Here is a 20,901-nt window from a genome sequence, read left to right as displayed (position 1 = left end):
AGCTAAAGAATCTTGGTCTTAATTTTGTCATTGCCATTTCTATGCTTAAAGTCATTGTAATATTTCTGGATAATATGAGACAGAACAGAAAGGCTAGCAGAGAATGGTTTCAATCCCCCGATCTCTGGGTTATGGGCCAAGCACACTTCCGCGCCACTCTGCTTAAACTACATCCTGAATGGGATTTGAACCCACATTCCCAGGCTGGGTATTTCTGATGCATTAAAATACTTCAGTGGAGCTCACGTAAGCGTTTAGGTAAGATTCATGGAAACAGCAAGTATTAGCACACTAGCTTTTCTTTTTTTTTTTTTTCCACCTCAAAACTAACCTGCCATGAGTGCTCCAATACAACAGGTGGCGCTGCTGTCGTCACAGAGTGCGCGAGTAAAGTGTATTTTTACTCCAGAAGAAGGGTTTTGCACTGGAACCATGGCGACACGCTTGAAGGTTAGGAGCACTGTCTTAGTTATATAAATAAATATAATATTTTACACTCTTATACTTAGACATTTTGATGACTTGTTAAATACAGTGTGCATGATTAAGATAAAAATTTTTACCATTTCTTTAATATTATCTACATTCACCACAGTCTGTCTGCTTGAGAATCGTGTTTAAAACACTGCTTTCTGTTTACTAATGGCTTCAGTTAACGCTATTTGTTTTATTTATTTTTTCTTTTTTTGTTATATTTCTTGTAAGCACTTTAAGGTTGTGTTCCTATGAAAAGTGCTTCATCAATTTATTCATGTATTTATTTTTGCTGTTTAAAGACCATCAGAATTCTCTGGACTTCATCTCTTTTTTTAATCACCTTTGGAATGTGACCAAAAATTATTATTTTATATAAAATTAAAGATCTTGATAAAACTTTAACCATATGTCATGAAATTTAAAGTTATGAGGATTTAATGCTTGTGTGATTAAAGCTGCTTTTCATTACCTTAAGTGAAAAACAGTAGAAATTGTGTGACGTAAAACAAATTCAGTCATATTTAATATCACATAACTCATTAATTTCTTGTTTAATCATAGAAAAGATGAAATTAATTGAAATCAAACAAAAATATGTAACAGATCAGAGACAATATGTACGTTGGAATCTAGTAGGTTGGTTACATTACCGCCAACTCCATCACTTATTCTCCGTCAACTTCCCGGCTTCATAAAAAAAAATTTTCCCAGACCAGCCTTCCTTAAAACGTCTAATGCATCCCTCCCTGATCTCATATTGACTTGTTCTGTGTCTTGAAATCTTTGTCTGCTTTATCCGGTACTTCCACACTCTCTTTCTTCTCAACACTTTTTTTTTTAGTACCACTCAGCATCTACTTAGAGGTCTATAGGTTGCATCACCGCCACCCATAGATCTCTCTTTCCCTCAGCTTCCCTGACTTTTAAAACCGACTTTCCAGTTCAGTCTCAAAAACATGAAATGCTTCCTTCCATGATCAGTAACTCCCCCATTTAAAAAGACTCTTAAGATTGCTTTCTACTCTCCCTGGTCCCACCATACTGTATTTAACTTCTTCTGCATATATTTCCTGTACAAGATCGATACATTCTCCACAGTCTCACTTTTATGGCATTGCTTACAGAGTCCGGTTGGGTGTTCGCCTACCCACCGCGCTTGGTTTATTATCCCTCTCATGTTGCTATTGTTTTCCACACTATACCTTTCGCCTCTGACTTTGATAATTTGATATTTACCTGAACATCCACTTTTTTGGTTTTTACCAACTCTCAATACCCTCTTATTCCCCTGGGACCCATAGAAAAGAGACATTTTTACTTTGCTTAGTTATACTTGAGTTGCCTAACAAGATTCTGTTTGTTTGTGGGGATGGGCAGTGTTTGTACAGGCAGGTTGTAGGCATCATAATCATCAACTTATGTTTATCACCAACTGTAACAGTAGGCAGTGTTGTCTACGGCAAAAATGAGTATATCAGGCCGAGTTCATAACTACTGGAACCCAGATGTAATGGGTGGCCGGTGTCATAAACACTTTTTTTTGTCATACTGTGAGGTAGTAATATATCTGCTGAAATTATGGAGCAGCAATGAGTTGACTGCACACTCCATTCACAAGTGATGGTAGCACCGGTGCATCAGGATCTGCACATGGGCTACCTGTTAATGACTGGTGGCTTTAAGCTAGGGTCAGAGGTAGTGACGGGCAAGATGAGATTCGTGAAAGTTAGAACCATCATTGAAGAATGGAGTCTGACAGTGTGAGGCGTGTGATGTGTGATACACTGTTTTTCAAAGTGTGATTGTTAGCACTGGGCTGACACTAGCATCTTGATATGCTGTGAGAAAAAAGCTCTTTTCTGCCAAATTTCATCTTCTGTCTAATGGTTGCTTTGGCCTATGATTGATTTGGTCACACAGCTCTGATAAATACTTTTTAGTTTTTTAAATTTTTTATTTTAACTATTTTTAATTGAGGAGATGGTGACCTCAGAGCAGAAGGTTGCATTTGGTGAATTTTCCAAATGTGTGCAGAAGAACCTTAACACTAGCTATTGTATGCACAGTATTTCCAACGCATGTACGTCAACCTATGCGTTAACATTGTTGTGTTAAGTATCCGGTCTGCTATAATCCTGGAATGCCTGTGCACTTCTTAAAAGTACACACTTAATGTGGCTGAATACAGACTTTGTGGGTTCCTCAATTGTTATAAGCGGTATTTGAATCTAATTAAATTAATTACCAAATCTAATGGCAAGCAGGATATTGGGGAATAGTTTGATTTCTGTGAGAAAGGGGCTATAGGCTAGATAGTAAAATTTATTCATTTATCATGGGAGGAACCCCCCCCCCCCAACCATGGGGTGAAAATTCAACCTCCACAAACACACACTGCCCCAAAGTGGGAATTAAACCCTCGACCCTGGAGGTGCCAGGCCACAGTGTTAACAATTATGCCACTATGCTGCCTAATAGAACTTTTCATTAAAAAATGCAGCATAGCTGTTTTAGTTTGATTTTGGTCTACACATAAATTATGCTGACTTGTGTGCCTAAATATATATCCTCCAGATTGTACAAATGTTCTTGCTACTCAAGTTGAACTTTTTTATACATGACCCCACTGATGACCATGTTGGGCGTAGTTTTTGCTAAGGGAGCTAAACTTGAAAGTGGTCCATTGATCAGTGAGAAAATAACGTCACAGTCGCACCCTACTGCACTTATTTGGCAAGAATATAATATAAGCAGAAAAATTCCTACAAATTACTAATTTTTTCCCCCCCACTTTACGTTCAAAAGATATAAACATCTGGATAAGTTCATATTCCCCTGAAATATATTTCCATTGAATGTAGCATATTTCCTTATGTATTTCCATTAATAGGTGTGTGCAGTATCAGAATAGAAAAAATGGCCTGTATCCCAAATGTAATCGTAATGCAGTTTTTTTCCTTAACTGTTAAACCTGATGCTTTACTGTAGATTTAAAAAAATATATATTTTTATGCAATACACAGATTTGTAGCTAACAGTATGTAAAATAATGATTTCTTGAATGCTTTCTTTCTCCCAGGTACTTCAAACATTTAAAGCTCTACATAGAACACGGATGGTTGTGTTTAAAGATGATGAACGGGCATTGACAGGTACTGTCTATATCATGTATATTTTCCATGTAAATGGTCCACTTAATTTTATGCATTTTTAAAAAAAAAAACCTTTAGATTCTCCACTCCACTTTAGATGATTTTGTTCATTTGGCCAAAGTACAGAGTTACAGTATATTGCAGGAGTCGTAAAGGATGCCAGGGTTTACAGGTGGAAAAGACGCTAATTGTCTCACACTGTCATCAGTGAAGGTCAAATGATAATTTCACTTTTAGCTAATGCTGTTTTTGTTTTATGTAACTTGCAAATATATTTCTGCTCAAGGGCAATATATTTCTGCTCAAGGGTTAATTTTGTAGGAATGTGGGAAATAATTAGTAACTGACAGCATTAGTATGTGGCAGGTAGTATGAAAACTATTTCTTAGTCAATGTGTTTTTTATTAGTTTTCTTTTTCATACCACAGCAGCCAGATTAAAGATCAATGAAGAATTTAAGAAAAACAAAAATGAAACATCAGAAGAAAATATACAAGAGGTATGGCTCATACATACAGTGTGAATAATATAAATATATATATATCCAAAATATTTGACATCATTTGAAATATGAATATCTAAGTAACTACATGTCCTAGCCAAGCAAAATAAAAAATAACAGATTTATTTCTCAAAATTCCAACATAATATTCAAACGGATATAGATTTTATAACTGATTTTACAAAGCTTTACAAATGTTGACTATGCACACCACCTGTGACATTTCACATGGCAAGTCTGTAGTCCAGCTCCTGCCAAACTTGCTGTAGCATATCTTAATAATAATAATAATTAGAACTTTATTAATCCCAATTTCTTCTTCGCATATCCCAGCGTAACTGGGGTCAGAGCGCAGGGTCAGCCATTAAACGGCGCCCCTGGAGCAGTTAGGGTTAAGGACCTTGCTCAGGGGCCCAACAGTGGAAACCTGGTGGAGCTAGGGATCGACCGCCGAACTTCTGATTAATAACTCAGTGCCTTAACCCTTTGAGCTACCACTGCCCCAAATCTTGCGTAACTTTCTCCAGTGCCTCAATGATTCTCTGTTTGAGTTCCTCTAGGCTTGTAGGAGGAGGGGGGATAAAGACCAGTCCTTCCACATAGCCCCTCAAGGTGTAAAGTAAGGCGAATGTGACGGCCATTTTAACAGCACAATGTCATTTATCACTGAAAGAAAAAGTAAAATTTTAAACTCAGTTTTTATACATCTCGTTAAAAATTGGGATAATTTAAGGGAGAATTGGCTGTGGTGTTAGAGCACGAAATTGTCACATTTTTTGTGACATCCTGTGTGTGTGTGTGTGTGTGTGTGTGTGTGTGTTTGTACATATGTGTGAGAAAGATAAATGAGTTTATTTTACTCATTAACTTATTCATTTAGTTCATTTTTGTCTAGTTTTGTTTCAGTTGCAAGACCTTTTCATATCACGTATTTCATGTACAAATGAATAATTTGACATCATTATGTTTCTCTGCAGATGGTTAAGATGAGCAGAGCTGTCGAAACCATCCTGCGGGAAAATGTCCTCCAAGCGGAGCATGTTGGAGAAAACAAGCTTGGTAATGTCTGGATGCAGAACATTGTGGTTAAACAATCGTGATATAATCATTGTGAACAGTACCTGTTATAAACCAACTGTCTTGTTTCATTTTCTGCAGTTCTACGACCCAGAGATAGTCTTCTTCTAGAAAATGTACCTTTCTGTGAGACACCTAGAAAAAAAACATAGCCTCCATAGATTTACAGCCCTTTTTTTTGCCATGTTGTGTATAAATCATCTAATAACATGCCTAATCGTATAATGACTGTTAGAACACAGAGGACAGCTTCCATGGATCCTGAGGAATTTACGGCTGTAATATAAAAATGTTAAAATTCTAATGTGTTTTTAAATTATTATTTTTATTGTTGTAAGATAAAAAAATTAATAAAAGTTCCATGACTAAATCCTTCTCTGAAGTTGGTGTCAGACAGTTGCTTTTAATTGTTCTCTGTTGTTCAAGCCTCTAAGTAATGAGCTGGAAAGGGTAACTTAAGCTTTTTTTGTATAAAAACATACAAGTCTTTCTGTATTATACACTGAGTATATTCCTACCATTCAATATGCAACCCATTTCTGTGACTGCATAAAAGTATTATGTCTTTCAACTTAGGACTTATCTGTCTGTGTATAGTGTAAATCCGAGTTTGAGTTTGGTTTAACAGACCAAATTAAAATGACTTTAAATACCCAAAGTCATTTTCATTAGATTTATCTAATATCATAACTTTTTTTATCTGTTAGCAAACATCTGAGTACAATTAAATTATTATAATTAAAGTTTGTGAAAAGAAAAAAAGTGACAGTATATTTCCCAGTGTATACTTGTAAATATTTTTGTTTTCTGTAGTTGTAATAAAGGTTATGTCATGTGTCATATTTCTCATTGTGAAATTTCTGACCAGGGTAAAAGTTATTTTTAATATTGGCAACTTTGTTACGTTTTACAAGTTACCACATGTTAAGCAAGTGACTTGCTTTAAAAGAATCATCTGAGAATCCGTCATCCAACATTAACATTGTCAAACCCATTACTGAGCCCAAACGTTCGCACAGATTCAAGTTTTATTAAATGAATTATTCTAGTATATTTAGTGTCAGAAATCTTCACCAGTTCCTACATACATTAAGCATTGGTTTTAATAACTGATAATAGCAGACAACATACAGTGCAGTACAGTTATACAGCCTTGATGTGGGATTTAAACTTAGCTTTCCAAAAATCATGGTTCATTCATGATTTAGCAAGGGGGCAAGTACTTTTTCACATAGGGCCAGGTAGGTGTGGACTGTTTTTTTTCATGAGGTGCGAGGCAGGATACAGACTGGGAGGGGTACCAATCCATTGCAGGGCACACACATACAGTATACACACACGTTCACACTATGGTCAATTTAGGAACACCAATCAGCCTAATTCATGTCTGTACCTGGGGGAAACCGGCCAAGCACAGGGAGAAAATACAAACTCTATGCACACACAGACCCAGAATCAAACGTAACTTAAACCCAGACCCTGGGTTACATTTACTTAAATTATCTTTTGTGTAATTAAAAATTGTTTGATGATCTGAATCATTTAAGTGTGACAAATATACAAAAAAAAAAAAAAAAACAGGAAGGGGCAATTTTATAAATACATAGTACAGAGCCTATTCGAATAAAGAAACCCTGGAACTGGAAATCGACTGGAAACCGTTCTGAGAACAGTCATTTAATCTCTTATCAGTTTGAACAGGTCCGGGTCTAGAACTGTTCTCAGAACAGTGTGCATCGACGCATTCCAGTTCCAGAACTTGTTCACTTGTACAGTATATATATATATATATATACTGTACAAGTGAACAAGTATATATATATACTCGCTCGCGCTCTCTCTCTCTCTCTCTCTCTCTCGCGCGCGCTCGCACCGTTAATGACGTCCCTGTAGGCGGCGCTGATTTTACATTTTGTCTTTACCGCGCACCTCCTTAGCGTTGATGGGAGTGTTTAGCCGTAGCGAGTCATTTCTGTTTTTTCCCGGCTGCAGACATTTACTGCTGACTCGCTCCTGACAAGTCGTGCTTTTGTCTCCGGTTAGCTTGGACTCCCGGGCGCCGTGTCCTCGTGCTGCTGGTGGTCTGGGCTCGTGTCGGGGAGCTCGGCGCGCGCTGTTCCCTACAGCACAGGTGAAATCTCAGTGCCTGTGTGTGTGTGTGTGTGTGGAGGACAGAAGAACAGCTTTGTGCGATTCGTCCACATCGGTAAGGCGGCAGTTTATTTGGATCTTTTAAGGCTGCAGATGTAAGTGTACAATGTGTGTGTGTGTGTGTGTGTGTTTTTAAAGATGCTTTTTACTGTACACGATTGTGGCTCGTTTCTGTGCTGGATTCGCGTTTTAATTCTAAGCATCAAGTCCTTGCAGTATCGTTACTTAGACGTGTTTTAACGAGATCCTTGTTATACAACTGGTACAGAATGGTGTATGATTTGGAGAACGATTAGACAGTCCTTGCACCTGAGATTTTAGTTTTACCATGCAGATGATAATTTATGTAACATATAAATCTCCTATAGGCCTTCTACCTTGTAGTCAAGACGTGTATATATATATATATATATATATATATATATATATATATATATAGTGCAATTCCTATTCATAGCTATATCCAACTACTTGTAGGTATATGACAGCATACTTCACCATTATAAATGATAATTACTGTTTTGCGTTGAAAACCATATTTGATGGCCTATATGTGTATGTATGTATATAGACACACATACACAAATGTATGACTGTCTACATATGTACGCGTGTGTATAGCTAATATCTTGTTCAAGACGGTTATTGTGTGTCTTTTTAAATTATATATCTAGGAACCGTTGTAGTCTAACTAGGAACCGTGGAAGTCAGTGGTGATTACAATTGTATTTATTCTGCATTTTACGACTGTGGTCAACATTCACACGCTCATTCACACACTATGGGCAATTTGGGAACAACAGTTGATCTAATCTGCATGTCTTTGGACTGTGGGAGGAAACCGGAGTACCCGGAGGAAACCCACCAAGGCGGCAGTCGAACCCCTGAATCTGAAGGTGCAAGGTTGATATATGTGTGAGTGTATGTATATATATTTATATATATGTGTGTGTGTGTGTGTGTGTGTGTATGTATGTATGTATGTATATATATATATATCATCATCATCAGGGACAATCATATCATTTTGATTCATACACATTCACATTTCATAAAAACTTAATTCTTTTGATTGTATAAAGCTGCTTTGTGACAATGTAAATTGTTAAAAGCGCTATAAATAAAATTGAATTGAAAAAAAAAATATATATATACACACATACGTACAGAGTGTGAGTGTGGGTGCATGTATATAGCGTATAACCTGTTCAAGAGAGTTATTGTGTGTCTTTTTAAATGAATTTAAAGACACTTATTAATATATATAAATACCTGTTTCAATACATTACTCATTATCTGCAATGATCAAGATAACTTATAAGGAAATGACCAGCATGAGTGATTTATACATTATCAGAGGACATGATGGATGCTGTTTAATCATTCCTCATATAATCGCTTTATACTGGTCAGGGTTGCAATGAACTCACAGCCTGTTCTGGAAACACCAGGCATGAAGCAGGTATACACCATGGATAAAATACCAGTCCATCACAGCGCAGCATAAACACACGCTGACACTTTCTCCCCTCTGTACCATCCTGAATGGTTTATTCATAAAACGTTTGGCTCTGTTATTAATTTTTTCGTCTCCAGGGCTCAAGATGAATAGCGATCCGCCCTGTATTCTGAAGGTTTTCTGAGTCATTTTTGAGTCTGATGGAAAGTCCAACATCTAGAATTCTCCAAGCATTTAAGCTGCACAATTTATTTTTTTTATATTATGCAGTATTTCTACAGTGATTTCTGGTACAATTAATGTGACCACTATATTACAAGATCTAAAAAAAAAAAGAAAGACATGGAATTATATGCAGGCCTAACTCACTTCCAGTAAATGCTACCTTGTTTTCAGGTTCTTTTCTAGACCAGTTTAGCATAATGGAAATCTTAGATTATTCATTTGTGGTTTTCTCTTATAAAGGTATACCTTCATTTGCTGCTTTTAATAAATATTTCTTAAAGGTGAAAACATTACAGGAAAATGTTGCAGTTGTGTTGCTTGGCCTATTATACAAAGACGTAGCATTACTAATTTAAATGTCTGGAAAAGCAGTGTGAACTGACCTTTTTACACGTCTCACAATATGTACTCGGTATTTGAATAGTAGTAGGTGCCACAGTAAACAAATGGTGACCTTCACTGGTGACAGGGCTAATTTCAGTTGGCTAAATCCTTCAAATCAATTTAGATGTAATAAATTTGGCGGCAGCAGAAACCCAAGTTAATTCATGGTCAAAGTGCTTAATTTAAAAATAGACTTTTTAATATAAATGTAAGATAAATTGAACAGTCATCACCATATTAGCTTAACCAAGTGAGGTCATATCTGTGGAATTCTTACACATGGTGCCTCAGAGCTTTATAAAAGCTAAACATATTAATTACATAAATTCTATATGTGAAAGGCACCGATTACATCATTTTATAGCAGTATTGTATAAGCTGTTTCAAAAATCACCATACATGCAAAATGTACCTTTATTTCCCCAAAAATTCTCTCGATGATTGCTATATCATTTTACACACGTGGATTAGTATCTCCAACTCATGATGAACTCGTGTCAATAGATCTGGTGTTAAGCATGTGTTCTGAATGTGTCAGGTTCCCAGTCGAGCCAGGGAATTGATTTCAACAGGCTCTTCCTTTGCAAAAGTTTCCTTAAACAGGATCTTTAATAACAATATAAACCAATTATGAAAAATCTACAAGTGGTATTTTGTTCATTTTCCTTATGTAGAAATCCCCTGCATATTTTCACACACACTGTCGAGCCGCACAAAAATATGCACACTTTAATATTCCATTGAACCACCTCTAGTTTAGATTGTGACGTCTTTGTGACCACCTCTAGCTTAGATTGTGACGTCTTTTATCGATAATGGAAATGCTGAGTCTTCTCAGGCACGTCCCAGAGACTTTTAATGGGGTTAAGTTCAGAAAACTGTGGTGACCAGTTCATGTGTGAAAATAATTCCCCATGCTTTCAAAACCACCCTTTCACAATTTAAGCCCAATTAATCTTGGAGTTGTTGACCTGGAATGTGGTTGTGTCATCAAGGAAGAAAAACTCCACTGACGTGATAATTCAGTACATTCAGGTAGTCAGGTAGTGACCTGACAAACTGAAGCAACCCTGCCTCACAACACTGCCTCCAGAGTAAGGCTGCATGATTATGGCCTAAATAATCGACACAATTCTTTTGATCAATAATGAGGTCACAATTATTTATCACTAATATTTATTGCTTTCAATGACAGCAATTTCTTTTAAACTGTCACATAAACAGAACACTGCTTTCACATCCATGATTACAACCATTATTGTTATTATTACAACATAATAATCACTATAATAAAAACATTTATTCAGTACAGAAGATTTTCATGGGAGCTAAGACCCAAAATTTTTTTTTTACTGATACACCTTTATCTAGTAGTGATAATAGCCTTATTAATATAAGTAACAAGATAAATTTTTTTTGTTCTACACATACATCATAAAATCTTGAATAAACAAAAGCAACTAAAAGGTACGTTATATAATTTTTTATTCAGAAAAAAAAACCCTACAACATTTACACACAGGCCAGTCTTGAGCTATGTCTAGATCCACATCAATCACTGTCCCTGCCTCTACTTTCAAAACTCAACTTAAAACATTTTCAGACAATTTAGTGCATACCCGTGTCTGTAACTATTTTTTTGTGTGTGCTTTTCAAACGAGCGGTGCGTTATTCACTCACTCACTTTGCGTTTGCAGCTCTTCTAAATCCATGTGGCTGTACGTCATTTGCTCATGCTGTTCTATTGGCAGAGCAAACGTCATGTTCACGAATCATGTTCATTTAATTGTGGGTAGCCAAAATAGTGATTGCTATTAAAATTCTATTAATTTTGCCGCCATACCCATATTTAACATTGTGTCATGCACTTCCCTTTTTACCGTGATGCACCCATCACTCTGCAATAGGGTCACTCATCAGACCACATGACCCTTTTCCATTGCTCCAAAGTTCAATTTATGCTCCCTAGCAAATTAACTTAGATGATGTAACAACATATAGCTTTTTTTACAGTGTCATTATTTGCTTAACAAGAAAATGAAACTAAAAAGAAAAAAAGACGTGCTGCTAATCATCACACCTTGATTAGCTGATCATCAGCAGGTGTGCAGACCTCTATAAAAGCAGAAGTTTTGGCAGTTTGCTGGTCTGGAGCGTTCAGGTGTGTGTTTACGCAATGCCAAGAGGAAAAGACATAAGCAATAGGGTTTGGGAAGCAGTTGTTGCTGAAAAGAGTTATAAAACCATTTCCAAACATGTTAGAGTTCAACATTCTACTGTGAGGAAAAATGATTCACAAATCTTTCCAGGAGTGGACGTTCCAGCATATTCATTCCAAAGGTCAGATCATGCAATGCTAAAGGTGGATCTACAGGTTATTGAATCATGGGGGCGCTTTTTGGGGTTCATTTTTGTTGAATAAATAATGGCACGGTGAAAAAAGTTATGTTAGGTTGTATTTAGCAACAAGTTTTATTCTGTTTTGATAATAAAACAAATAGAATTAAAAACCTTTGCACAAGACTGTTTGTATATCTATAATATGCAAAATCAGATGTTTTTTCCTTTTAGTTCAGTCCTAATACATTTCACTCTAAACTATTCCTTATCATTTGGACTGTGGCAACTTTGAAACGTTATAGGAGACTTTCCGGCAGGCTAGCAGGTAGACATGTTATATACCAGTTATCAGCAGACAGTCTCCTAGATTATCATCCTCCAGCATGACAGACAATTAAAGATAACATGATTCGGCAGCCAATCAAGATTTACTTAAAGGAATTTAATCACTAGCTTGCATTATGCAATAGCAAATGCAATTGCTACTAGAATCTATAAGAAGAACAGCAGGACTAAAAGTTTTTTTTTTTTCTTCTAAGAACCCCTTTCACATGAGTGGATTACGTCAGTGCAAAGGTTTTTTTATGTTATGCCACTGAATTCATTAGAGGTTTTATTTACATACTATAACTGTTCCAAGAAACACATGAGAATCTCTCGAACCTTTTTTTTTATTTTTTATTTTTTACAAGACTATAGTGATGTAGGTAACCTCAATCATACACATGACTCATGTTATGTTGTTAAGCACTCAGTATTACTTAAACCTGCAGGGCTCTCTTGTAACCCTCTAATCTAATTTAGACCTCATATGTTTCTCTTTAAGAGATCATTTCCATGTTTAAGACATCTACGCTCTGTAATACGTAGGGATTCTGCATGTAAATGTATCTTGGAAGTTGTCCCCTACTTTGTGGCACTGCAGTTTTTATTTAATTTTTGGGCGGAATGTAAAGTTTTAAGTCCCCCTCCATAAAAGGCTACCTTGCGCAACCAGGTCTACTCAAGTCTACTCTCAAGAAACATTCACAACTAAGTGACTGCAAGGAGAACTTTATAATCCATGTACGCCAATGTCTGCTTTGAGACAATGACCATTGTTAAAAGCGTTATATAAATAAATAAAAAATGTCTCAGTTATAGCTGAGAAGCGTACATTTTATGTCCCAGCTGATGTGCTCTTAGTCACTTATAAATTGCCATACTTTCCCAAGACTATTCATTCCAAACTCAGTGTGATGCGTGTTTTATATTGCTACATCGAGAATGACTGAGAACAGGCCGAAGAGGAAGTGGTTTTAAACTCTAAAGCATCACATCTGGAAAGCCACATTTGTCATATTGGCCTGGAAAAACACCCAGAGAATTACGTATTCACACCCTGTCCATCACATGAGACAAGACCCTGAACTCAGTCCTGCAGGGATCTGTACGCTGTAACGTAACTGAACTACATCTCAAGAGTCTTTAATCGGCGGCAGCACACACGCACATGCACACACACACACACACACACACACCATGCGTAACGGAGCATTGGGTGTTTTAAGTAGAGGTTTGGGATGACATGAAGCAGAGTTGACATGTTAAATTCAGTTAGTCAGAACTGGGATGAACAAAATAAAGTGCTTCTTGTTCCAGGTAGACTCCCAAAAGACGAAAATTTGTAGTTATTGTTTTTCTGTGTTCTATCATGGTTCACATCTGTGACACTTATATTCATAAATATAAGCTGTGCTTAGCATTTCTAGAAACTATATAAGTGAATATATGAATCTTATATTTGTGTTATTATTGATTATTTAAGAAAAGAACGAACGAAAGAATTTGTGAAACACATTAATAGAGCTTTGACTATTTTTACGAAAATGCCTATGAAGATTCATTACCAACTTACAAAGTTTTAATCCTTAAATATTATCAAATAAATAGCTATCAGGAATAATTAAAAATAATACTAGGTATTATTCAACAAACATTCAACATTGCGTTCTACAAGTCTACACTATAGTGGTTCTCTTGTCCAACAAATGTTCCAAAAAGACGTCGTTTTTGGGATAGACCTAAAAATATGAGAGCCTTGTCCAGCTGTTCTCAGATTTCTTTATCACAATGAAACTTTGAGGAAAAATGGGAAGTGAAGATACAAACAACTGTTAACATTATCAGAAGAACACAGTTTTCACTTCCCATTACTGAGCTCGACAGGACGTAACCCACCACTTACTGCTAACATGTTTGGTTTCCTTGTTAATGCATTCCTTACTTAATGAAGAGTTGCTTGTCAGGTTAAGCTAAGCTGAATCTGCAGATTGTTGGAATACCTCTTTTTAATGAAGTTGCATTGACAAATACTCTGGTCCAGTCTCCTGTTGACATAATACTTAGTCATCATACCAAGGGTATTGACTTTACATATAGTAAGTGTTTCATTAGACCAGTGGTGAAGTCAAGGTTTTCGTTCCTTTCCACTGAAAATGCAAACTGGTCTGATCTGCTTTATACAAGAGCGTCCAGGTCTGGTCTACAGCCCAGCCTAGTTTAGTTATTTCACTGCTTGAACATGACTGAAGCTGGTCATTAAGTGAAATAGATCTGATGTGTCTGAACCTCAATAAAGGGTGTCCGTCCAGCACTGGCGTGTGATAGAGGTCTTACTAGAATTCATTTTAACAAGTAAGGTCAGCTGGCAAAACATTACGAAGTATGTGTTGCTATGTACATAAGAGTTACTTGCTGAGAATGTCATAACTTTTGGCTGTTTATTTTGGACGTTTCAATTGTAAAGTATTATAGACAAATCATAAATTCATTATGAGTTCAAATGGTCAATTCACTGTAATAAATTCAGTCCGACAAGTTATATGTTTTCGATGCCCAGAAACCTAACATATGATGAGTTAGTTAGTTAAGCGCATTTATAAAGTATAAAAGTAATACACGATAAATACACGATTGTCCTATTATGAGGCAGCACGATGGTTTAGTGGTTAGACATTGATATTTAGGCATTTGTCGCCTTGTACCTCCAGGGTCTGGGTTCGATTCCTGCCCAGGATCTGTGTGCATGGGAGTTTGCATGTTCTCCCTGTGCTTAGTGGGTTTTCTCCAGGTACTCCGGTTTCCTCCCACAGTCCAAAGACATGCAGATTCAGATTGGGCTAACTGGAGTTCCTAAATTACCCATAGTGTTTGAGAATAACCGTGTGCGATGGATTGGCACCCCATCCATACCTCCTGGGATGGACTTCAGGCCCACTATAACCCTGTACACACAGTAAGTGGTGTAGCCAATGAGTAAGTGAGAGAGTAGGAAGCGGGTCGTATTTTAAAACACTCGCACACAGACACAAAGGGCAGGCTAATACAGATAAAGAAAATGGACTTTTAGCCTCCCTAATGAGACTTGCTTTTGCTTTACACGCCCGCTGTACACACACGCGCATACAGACACAACATAAAATATGTTTTACACGCACACACGTAGTCAGTGTTATAGTAAAAAGTACACGCATGCTCGGATGTTAATTATACCAGTAAGACCCAGGACCCAGCAGGGGAGATGATTAACCACAATTACGCAGCGCAAGAGAGAGAAAAAACATTGGCTCAGTTGTGATCATGTGACGCTTGGCATCAAAACAAGAAGTGCATGCATGATACATGATACTCGGTACTTGTAAACCAAGACTTGTTTGTTTTCCAAGTCAAATTTTTAAAAAAAATCTTTGCTTGTCTTATGGATCACTCGCAAACCGTGTTACTCGCAGTCCGAAGTTTCACTGTACTTCTAAACTGGAAATCTAAAATGACATTACACGTCACTCAATGGATGAACCCTGTTAAAGAATAAACCACATTAGAGAAAATCACATCCACCCATAAAAGCACGCAACCACTTTTACCAATATCTGGAACCCATTCCTAATTCATTTCGATTTACACCAGACACCTGCGGCCATGCACTCTACCACAGCCCTATAACAGTAACAGTCTACAGTAGCAAAAGGTTCATATTACTGGCAGTATTTATAACACGCATGTATTTTATTTAGCTTTACAACTTATCTTTGTTTAAACATGTATTGTATATATAGTCGCTATGGTTTCTTGTTTCCTCCCCTGTTTGTTTTTTATGCTGATTCTTTTCTCTCTTTCTTTTTCCTTATTCCCCATTAACCAAATCTGCAATCCCCTCCCTGATCAGGATTCATCTGTGGATTTGTGTGGTGGTCTGGTTAGTTGGTCACATGGTGGTGGTGGTGGTGGTGTTGGAGCTGGTGGGTGCTTGCCCAGCATTGGAGTGGGGTTAGTATCTGGTATGGTCTTTGCTGGATGGGTTGATTTGGGTCAAAAGCTGTCAAATGGTATTGTAGGCTGTATACAGGTCTCTGTATCTACATGTATACATGTGTCTCTCTCTATGTCTGTGTATTCATGTATACACACACATCCACACACCTGCATTTGTATTCATTACCATTTTTATTTTTGTCAGATACTTATTTTTATTCTTTATCTCAGTTCTCTGTTGCAAGTTGTTTTGTGTTACTTTGTATATACATTACATATCTCTTAGTTTATGTAGTAAAAAATGAAAGTGTCTGATTTAGCACATCATGCTTGCACATCCTAGAAAAGCTCGACAGGTTATTGACAGTTGTTTCACAAGATAAGAACCGCTAGAAACTAGGAGCATTCTACGGCAGCTTCCATTTAACTTTATTATGCTCAGCTTTGTCATCTTTTTGTTGCCAAAGGTGAAAAGATGTCTGTCTGGGTTTTCCTGTCTTAACTGTGCCTGGTACCCACTTCCATATTTTAGAAGTTTTACATCTCAAAACAATTGGGCTTAAAGAGTTTACTTGAATTTCCCTACAGAAAGCAGAGGTTACTAAAAATGATGACTTTCAGTTTCATTGTAGATTGCTTACATTTTCATTTGAACATACTAATCATAATTGTTTATGCATTCTATTGTTGAGACATTTCTTATGGCTGATGATCTAAAGGAGGTTCTAGACTTTAGAACAAAGGCAGATTGTGTTTTGTGCATCCTCTCTTTAATACCATCTAGTACCACTGGCTGTAGTTGGCATTTGTGAAAATCCCCACGACTATTGCATGCTGCAGCTATGCAAATCTGTATCTTTGGTGGTATTTGTGGCAAGAGCAGCACCTCATGCAATCTTCATGGTTGGAAAAAAAATGCATGAAATTGTCAAGTGTAAGAGGTTGACATATTTTTAAGTAGTGTTTATAAATCGTTTTATAATTTATCATGATAGTATGCAAAGTACTGATTAATCATATTAATGTTTAAGTTAGCCATTGCATTTATTTGAACATTATCTTTGTGTCAAGAATAGGACTATAATCTACCATAAATATATGTCAGACTGGGACTATAGCCTAATAATATAATCTTATTATTGTCATTATGAAAGAGACTGAAGTTGCTTTATAGAACCATGAAGCAGCTTCTGTCTCTTTGCATGTTGCAACGATGTGTAATTTGATAATAGTCAGAGGAAATGTACAGTAGGCAGGTTCAAAGCATGTTTCGTTCTTTGAGTGAGTGGACATTGGGTTTTAAGAGCTTTAATAGACCACATTTTCTTTTCTCTTTCCAGGGCGTTGAAGTCATACTCTGTACTCTTCTTGGTTCATTAGCGCACAATATTTTTTGTAATGTCATAAGAATGCTTCACAACATAGATGAAATATATTTACAATACATTATTTGATGCAAGAATCTCTTGATCTTTATATTTTATTGGTAATCGTCCCAAAAAACCGACTGCTGTTTTAAACAACACTCATTATTGTTTTCCTGATGACTCTACTTGTGATAAGGCATTCTGATAAGAAATGTAAACTTGTATAATTTACATCTACTGTATTTGGTTATGTATTTTTATTTACATTAATACAAGAGCTTGTAATGTAATCGCAACAATGAAGAATGAACACTTTAAACTGTGTGAAAGTGAATAATGGGGGAAACTTGTGAGGGTTACATAATTGCTATTCCACTATCTGATATTTAAATTGCTCTTTCTTACGTACTGACGATGGAGGTGTCCACATTCTCAGCATGGATTATAGAGCTACATGGAAACCTGGGCCTTATACAGTAACTGTCCTACATTAACTTTATTTGATCTCAGAAATTTACAGATTGTCCTTTTCCTTAACAACATGTAGTCTTATGTGCTTGCTAACTAGCATAGTAATAGACACAGTGCATGGCTTGTGTCCAAATTAGAGACGGGAGGGACAAAACAATTCAGCTATAAATTGCTACCCTAATCCTCACAGTCAAGTTGCGTTTTGAGACTTTTTGATACCAGCTGTTTCTTTATAAACCTACAGGTGGTATACTCTGAACTATTAACTTTCATTTAAACTTTAAACTGAACTTAATTTTTTGCTATGTTTTAAAAAAATAAATATAAAAATGTAATTAAATTTAATCTCAAGTAAAATGTTAATCTTTTGTATTTGAAGTTATTTTCTTTTGTTTAGAATACTTTGCTTGGTTTTTAAGTTAGAAAAATTAGTGTTATAAGGAATGAGGTAAATGTAATTAACTATAAAATATTTTTAAAGGTTTCAAATTGTAGGTAACAAAATCAAGGAAAATTTTAATATTCATTTTTTTAATTGAATATTTATAAAATTGTGATACTTCTGCATTTTAATCGAATCGGCACTTGGGTATCGTGATAATATCATATTGGGTGGTGACTGGTGAGTGTTGCGGGAAGCCTGGAGCTTGTCCCAGGAGACTTCAGGCATGAAATGGGGACACATGTGCGGCCACACAGACTCACACACACATACACTACGTGCAGTATGGGAATGCCAATTCCCTGGAGGAGACTGAGCAAGCATTGGGAGAGCATGCAAACTCCACACACATACCCAAGTCCCTGACCCTGGAGGTGCGAGGCCACAGTGCTAACCACTACGCCTAATAGTAATGATTTTAAATAATAATATTGTTAAGCCAAAAGCCTTTGTTTTTTAGTGAGTAAGGGAATGATTATGAAAAACTGTAACAATACAGACTTTAATGCACAGTTTTGGTTCATATTTTGCATTGACAACCAAAGCTATATAGATTTTGAGCTTTGGTCCCGTATCCAATTTTAATATCTGCTCAAATAGAGGCTTACAATGTCTCATTGAACTCTGTGCACTAGGGTTCACTGAGGGTTCAATTAATGCATGTAGAGCGATTTTTTTTTTTTTTTTTTTTTTTTTTGAAACATGCTACATAGAGCCATGACTTGTAGACCTAAATACACCATCCTGCGATTGTGCTCGCCTGCTTGAGGAGAGCTCGCCTGAAGCAGTGCTGCTGGCTCAAAGAAGTATGACCTCATCATAGTGGCCCCTGGCATGATAAGTGGGGATATTTTGGATGTGTCCCAGCTGCCTTCCTGCCATATCACACACAGATGAAGCAGATCTTCTGGAAATAGCCTTAACTTTGATGTGGGTTGTCTTGGAAACAAGTGTGGCTATGTGAGGTATAACATGAAACGTCATGTTTCATCTTGCGTTTTTGGGGAACTGTTTTGTAGTGGTGGTGTTTATTCAGTTATTTTCTCGTCCCACTTCCCTGTCTGGCTCAAACGGATTGCTAAACTCAGCAGCTGACTTTCTTGAGGAAGCCGGGGGTAAGTTACACAGGGAGGCTGCAGGATTTGTGCTGTATCTGCATATTAAACACGGCTATTGTGCAGAAATGACCTTGTCTAGGCGTGTACTCGATGTTGATCTCTGTGTCCAAAATGGAAAACGACAAAGACATCTAATAGATGCTTTTCTATCACTTCATCCATTTTGTGATAATATCGTTTGCTGACATTGTTCTAGACCTTACATAAGCACGCAGTTATGCTTTACATAATGAAAGGCGATGGATTAAAACATACGGGGTTGTCCGTGGCGCTTGTAATGCAGTTGTATATGGTGTATTAAAGTCTTTTTTTTTTTTTTATGAATCTGGCAAAGATTATATATAAGTCAGCCATTATAGACTTCATTTGCTGAGAGATTCGCCATGTATTCTTACATCTTCTGATCTTTCCTTCCTTCCTGTTTTCTTTTGTTCTCTTTCTCCCTGTGTTTCCCTGTAGACGTTCTGTCTCTCTACCTACAATCCAACCCCTTTTATGATGTCTTATTAATAGAATAGTTTCGTGATTAGGCTTTAAATCGAACCAAGGTATTTGGTACAATGTCACTTGATGGACCCATGCAAGCAATAGCAGGGAGAATGTTGAGTGAAGCAGTGGGATGGTTTCTGGTATGGACAGAACATAGAAGAAGAATCAGCATGATTCATATCCTGAGCACCACTTATTTTGTGCTACTGGTGGTGTAGTGGTTACCCTGACCCCTTAAACTGTGGTTGATGGTGCCTAAACATCATCTTTACCAGATGCAGTGAGAAAGATTCAAGCATGTTTAAGAGTGGCTGTGTTAAAGTTCTTGTTTGAAACCTTCACATAGTTCTTTTGCATGTACTGTAACGCTTTGTAAAGCAGAACTGCAGCTGAAAATTGTTGATTGTCATGAGAATCAAGAAAGAGGAAAAAGACATTAAAGGTTACCAAAATAGATACTTGATAAGGAAAAAAAAAAGTTTACTCAAACAGTTGTTGCTCAAAATTAGAATAGTTTTGAATGGCGTGTGATTTTTTTTTCTCTCTGTACTCCAAGGTTCTGGTACACCATAATTTACTGCCTATGCTTCTTAACTTTTTAAAGGCATAGTTATTGGTGGTTGCATAATCCGTTCATGCAATATGTTAATCTTGTAAAAGGTTAGAGATGTCACACCTGTGCTGTCACCATATGGTGACTGTAAGCTCCCAACAGTGCAGCCTGTACAAGGTGGTGTATCTGCAGTTAAGCTGCTATCAAGGTTTGGAAATCCTAATCAATGATAATGCAATTCCAAACTTTTTCAAGTAACAGCGTTTGTAAATGAACTTCTGAAAGACCAAAAAAGGAGTTGTTATAGAATTTACTTAAAGAGATTTTAAGATTTGTGCCTATGATTTTTTTTTTTACTTTCAAGACTTGATAAAATTCCTGCTCTCTTGGAATGAAGGAGC

The 20,901-nt window shown here is 36.7% G+C and overlaps 2 protein-coding genes across 3 annotated transcripts in view; both read left to right on the top strand.

The window, feature by feature from the left end:
- The first annotated feature begins 374 nt into the window (after window positions 1-374).
- lyrm7 (LYR motif containing 7) lies at window positions 375-5,578 on the top strand. Its single transcript, XM_053476152.1, has 5 exons — window positions 375-450; window positions 3,557-3,629; window positions 4,058-4,128; window positions 5,109-5,190; window positions 5,290-5,578. Exons 1-5 carry the CDS (start codon window positions 433-435, stop codon window positions 5,358-5,360), a joined length of 315 nt encoding a protein of 104 aa, XP_053332127.1. The 5' UTR covers window positions 375-432; the 3' UTR covers window positions 5,361-5,578.
- Window positions 5,579-7,179: 1,601 nt separating this feature from the next.
- The window catches only part of cdc42se2 (CDC42 small effector 2), a 30,780-nt gene continuing 17,058 nt past the window's right edge, over window positions 7,180-20,901 (top strand). Inside the window, exon 1 of one of the 2 annotated variants that reach the window (XM_053476378.1) lies at window positions 7,180-7,414. The gene's annotated coding sequence lies outside the window, so the exon portion shown is untranslated. The remainder of the gene's footprint in view (window positions 7,415-20,901) is intronic. The other variant, XM_053476379.1, reaches the window with a different exon arrangement.

This window comes from Clarias gariepinus, chromosome 17, assembly GCF_024256425.1.
Source record: "Clarias gariepinus isolate MV-2021 ecotype Netherlands chromosome 17, CGAR_prim_01v2, whole genome shotgun sequence".
Classification (NCBI taxonomy): Eukaryota; Metazoa; Chordata; class Actinopteri; order Siluriformes; family Clariidae; genus Clarias; species Clarias gariepinus.
This window is presented reverse-complemented; position numbering and strand designations above follow the sequence as displayed.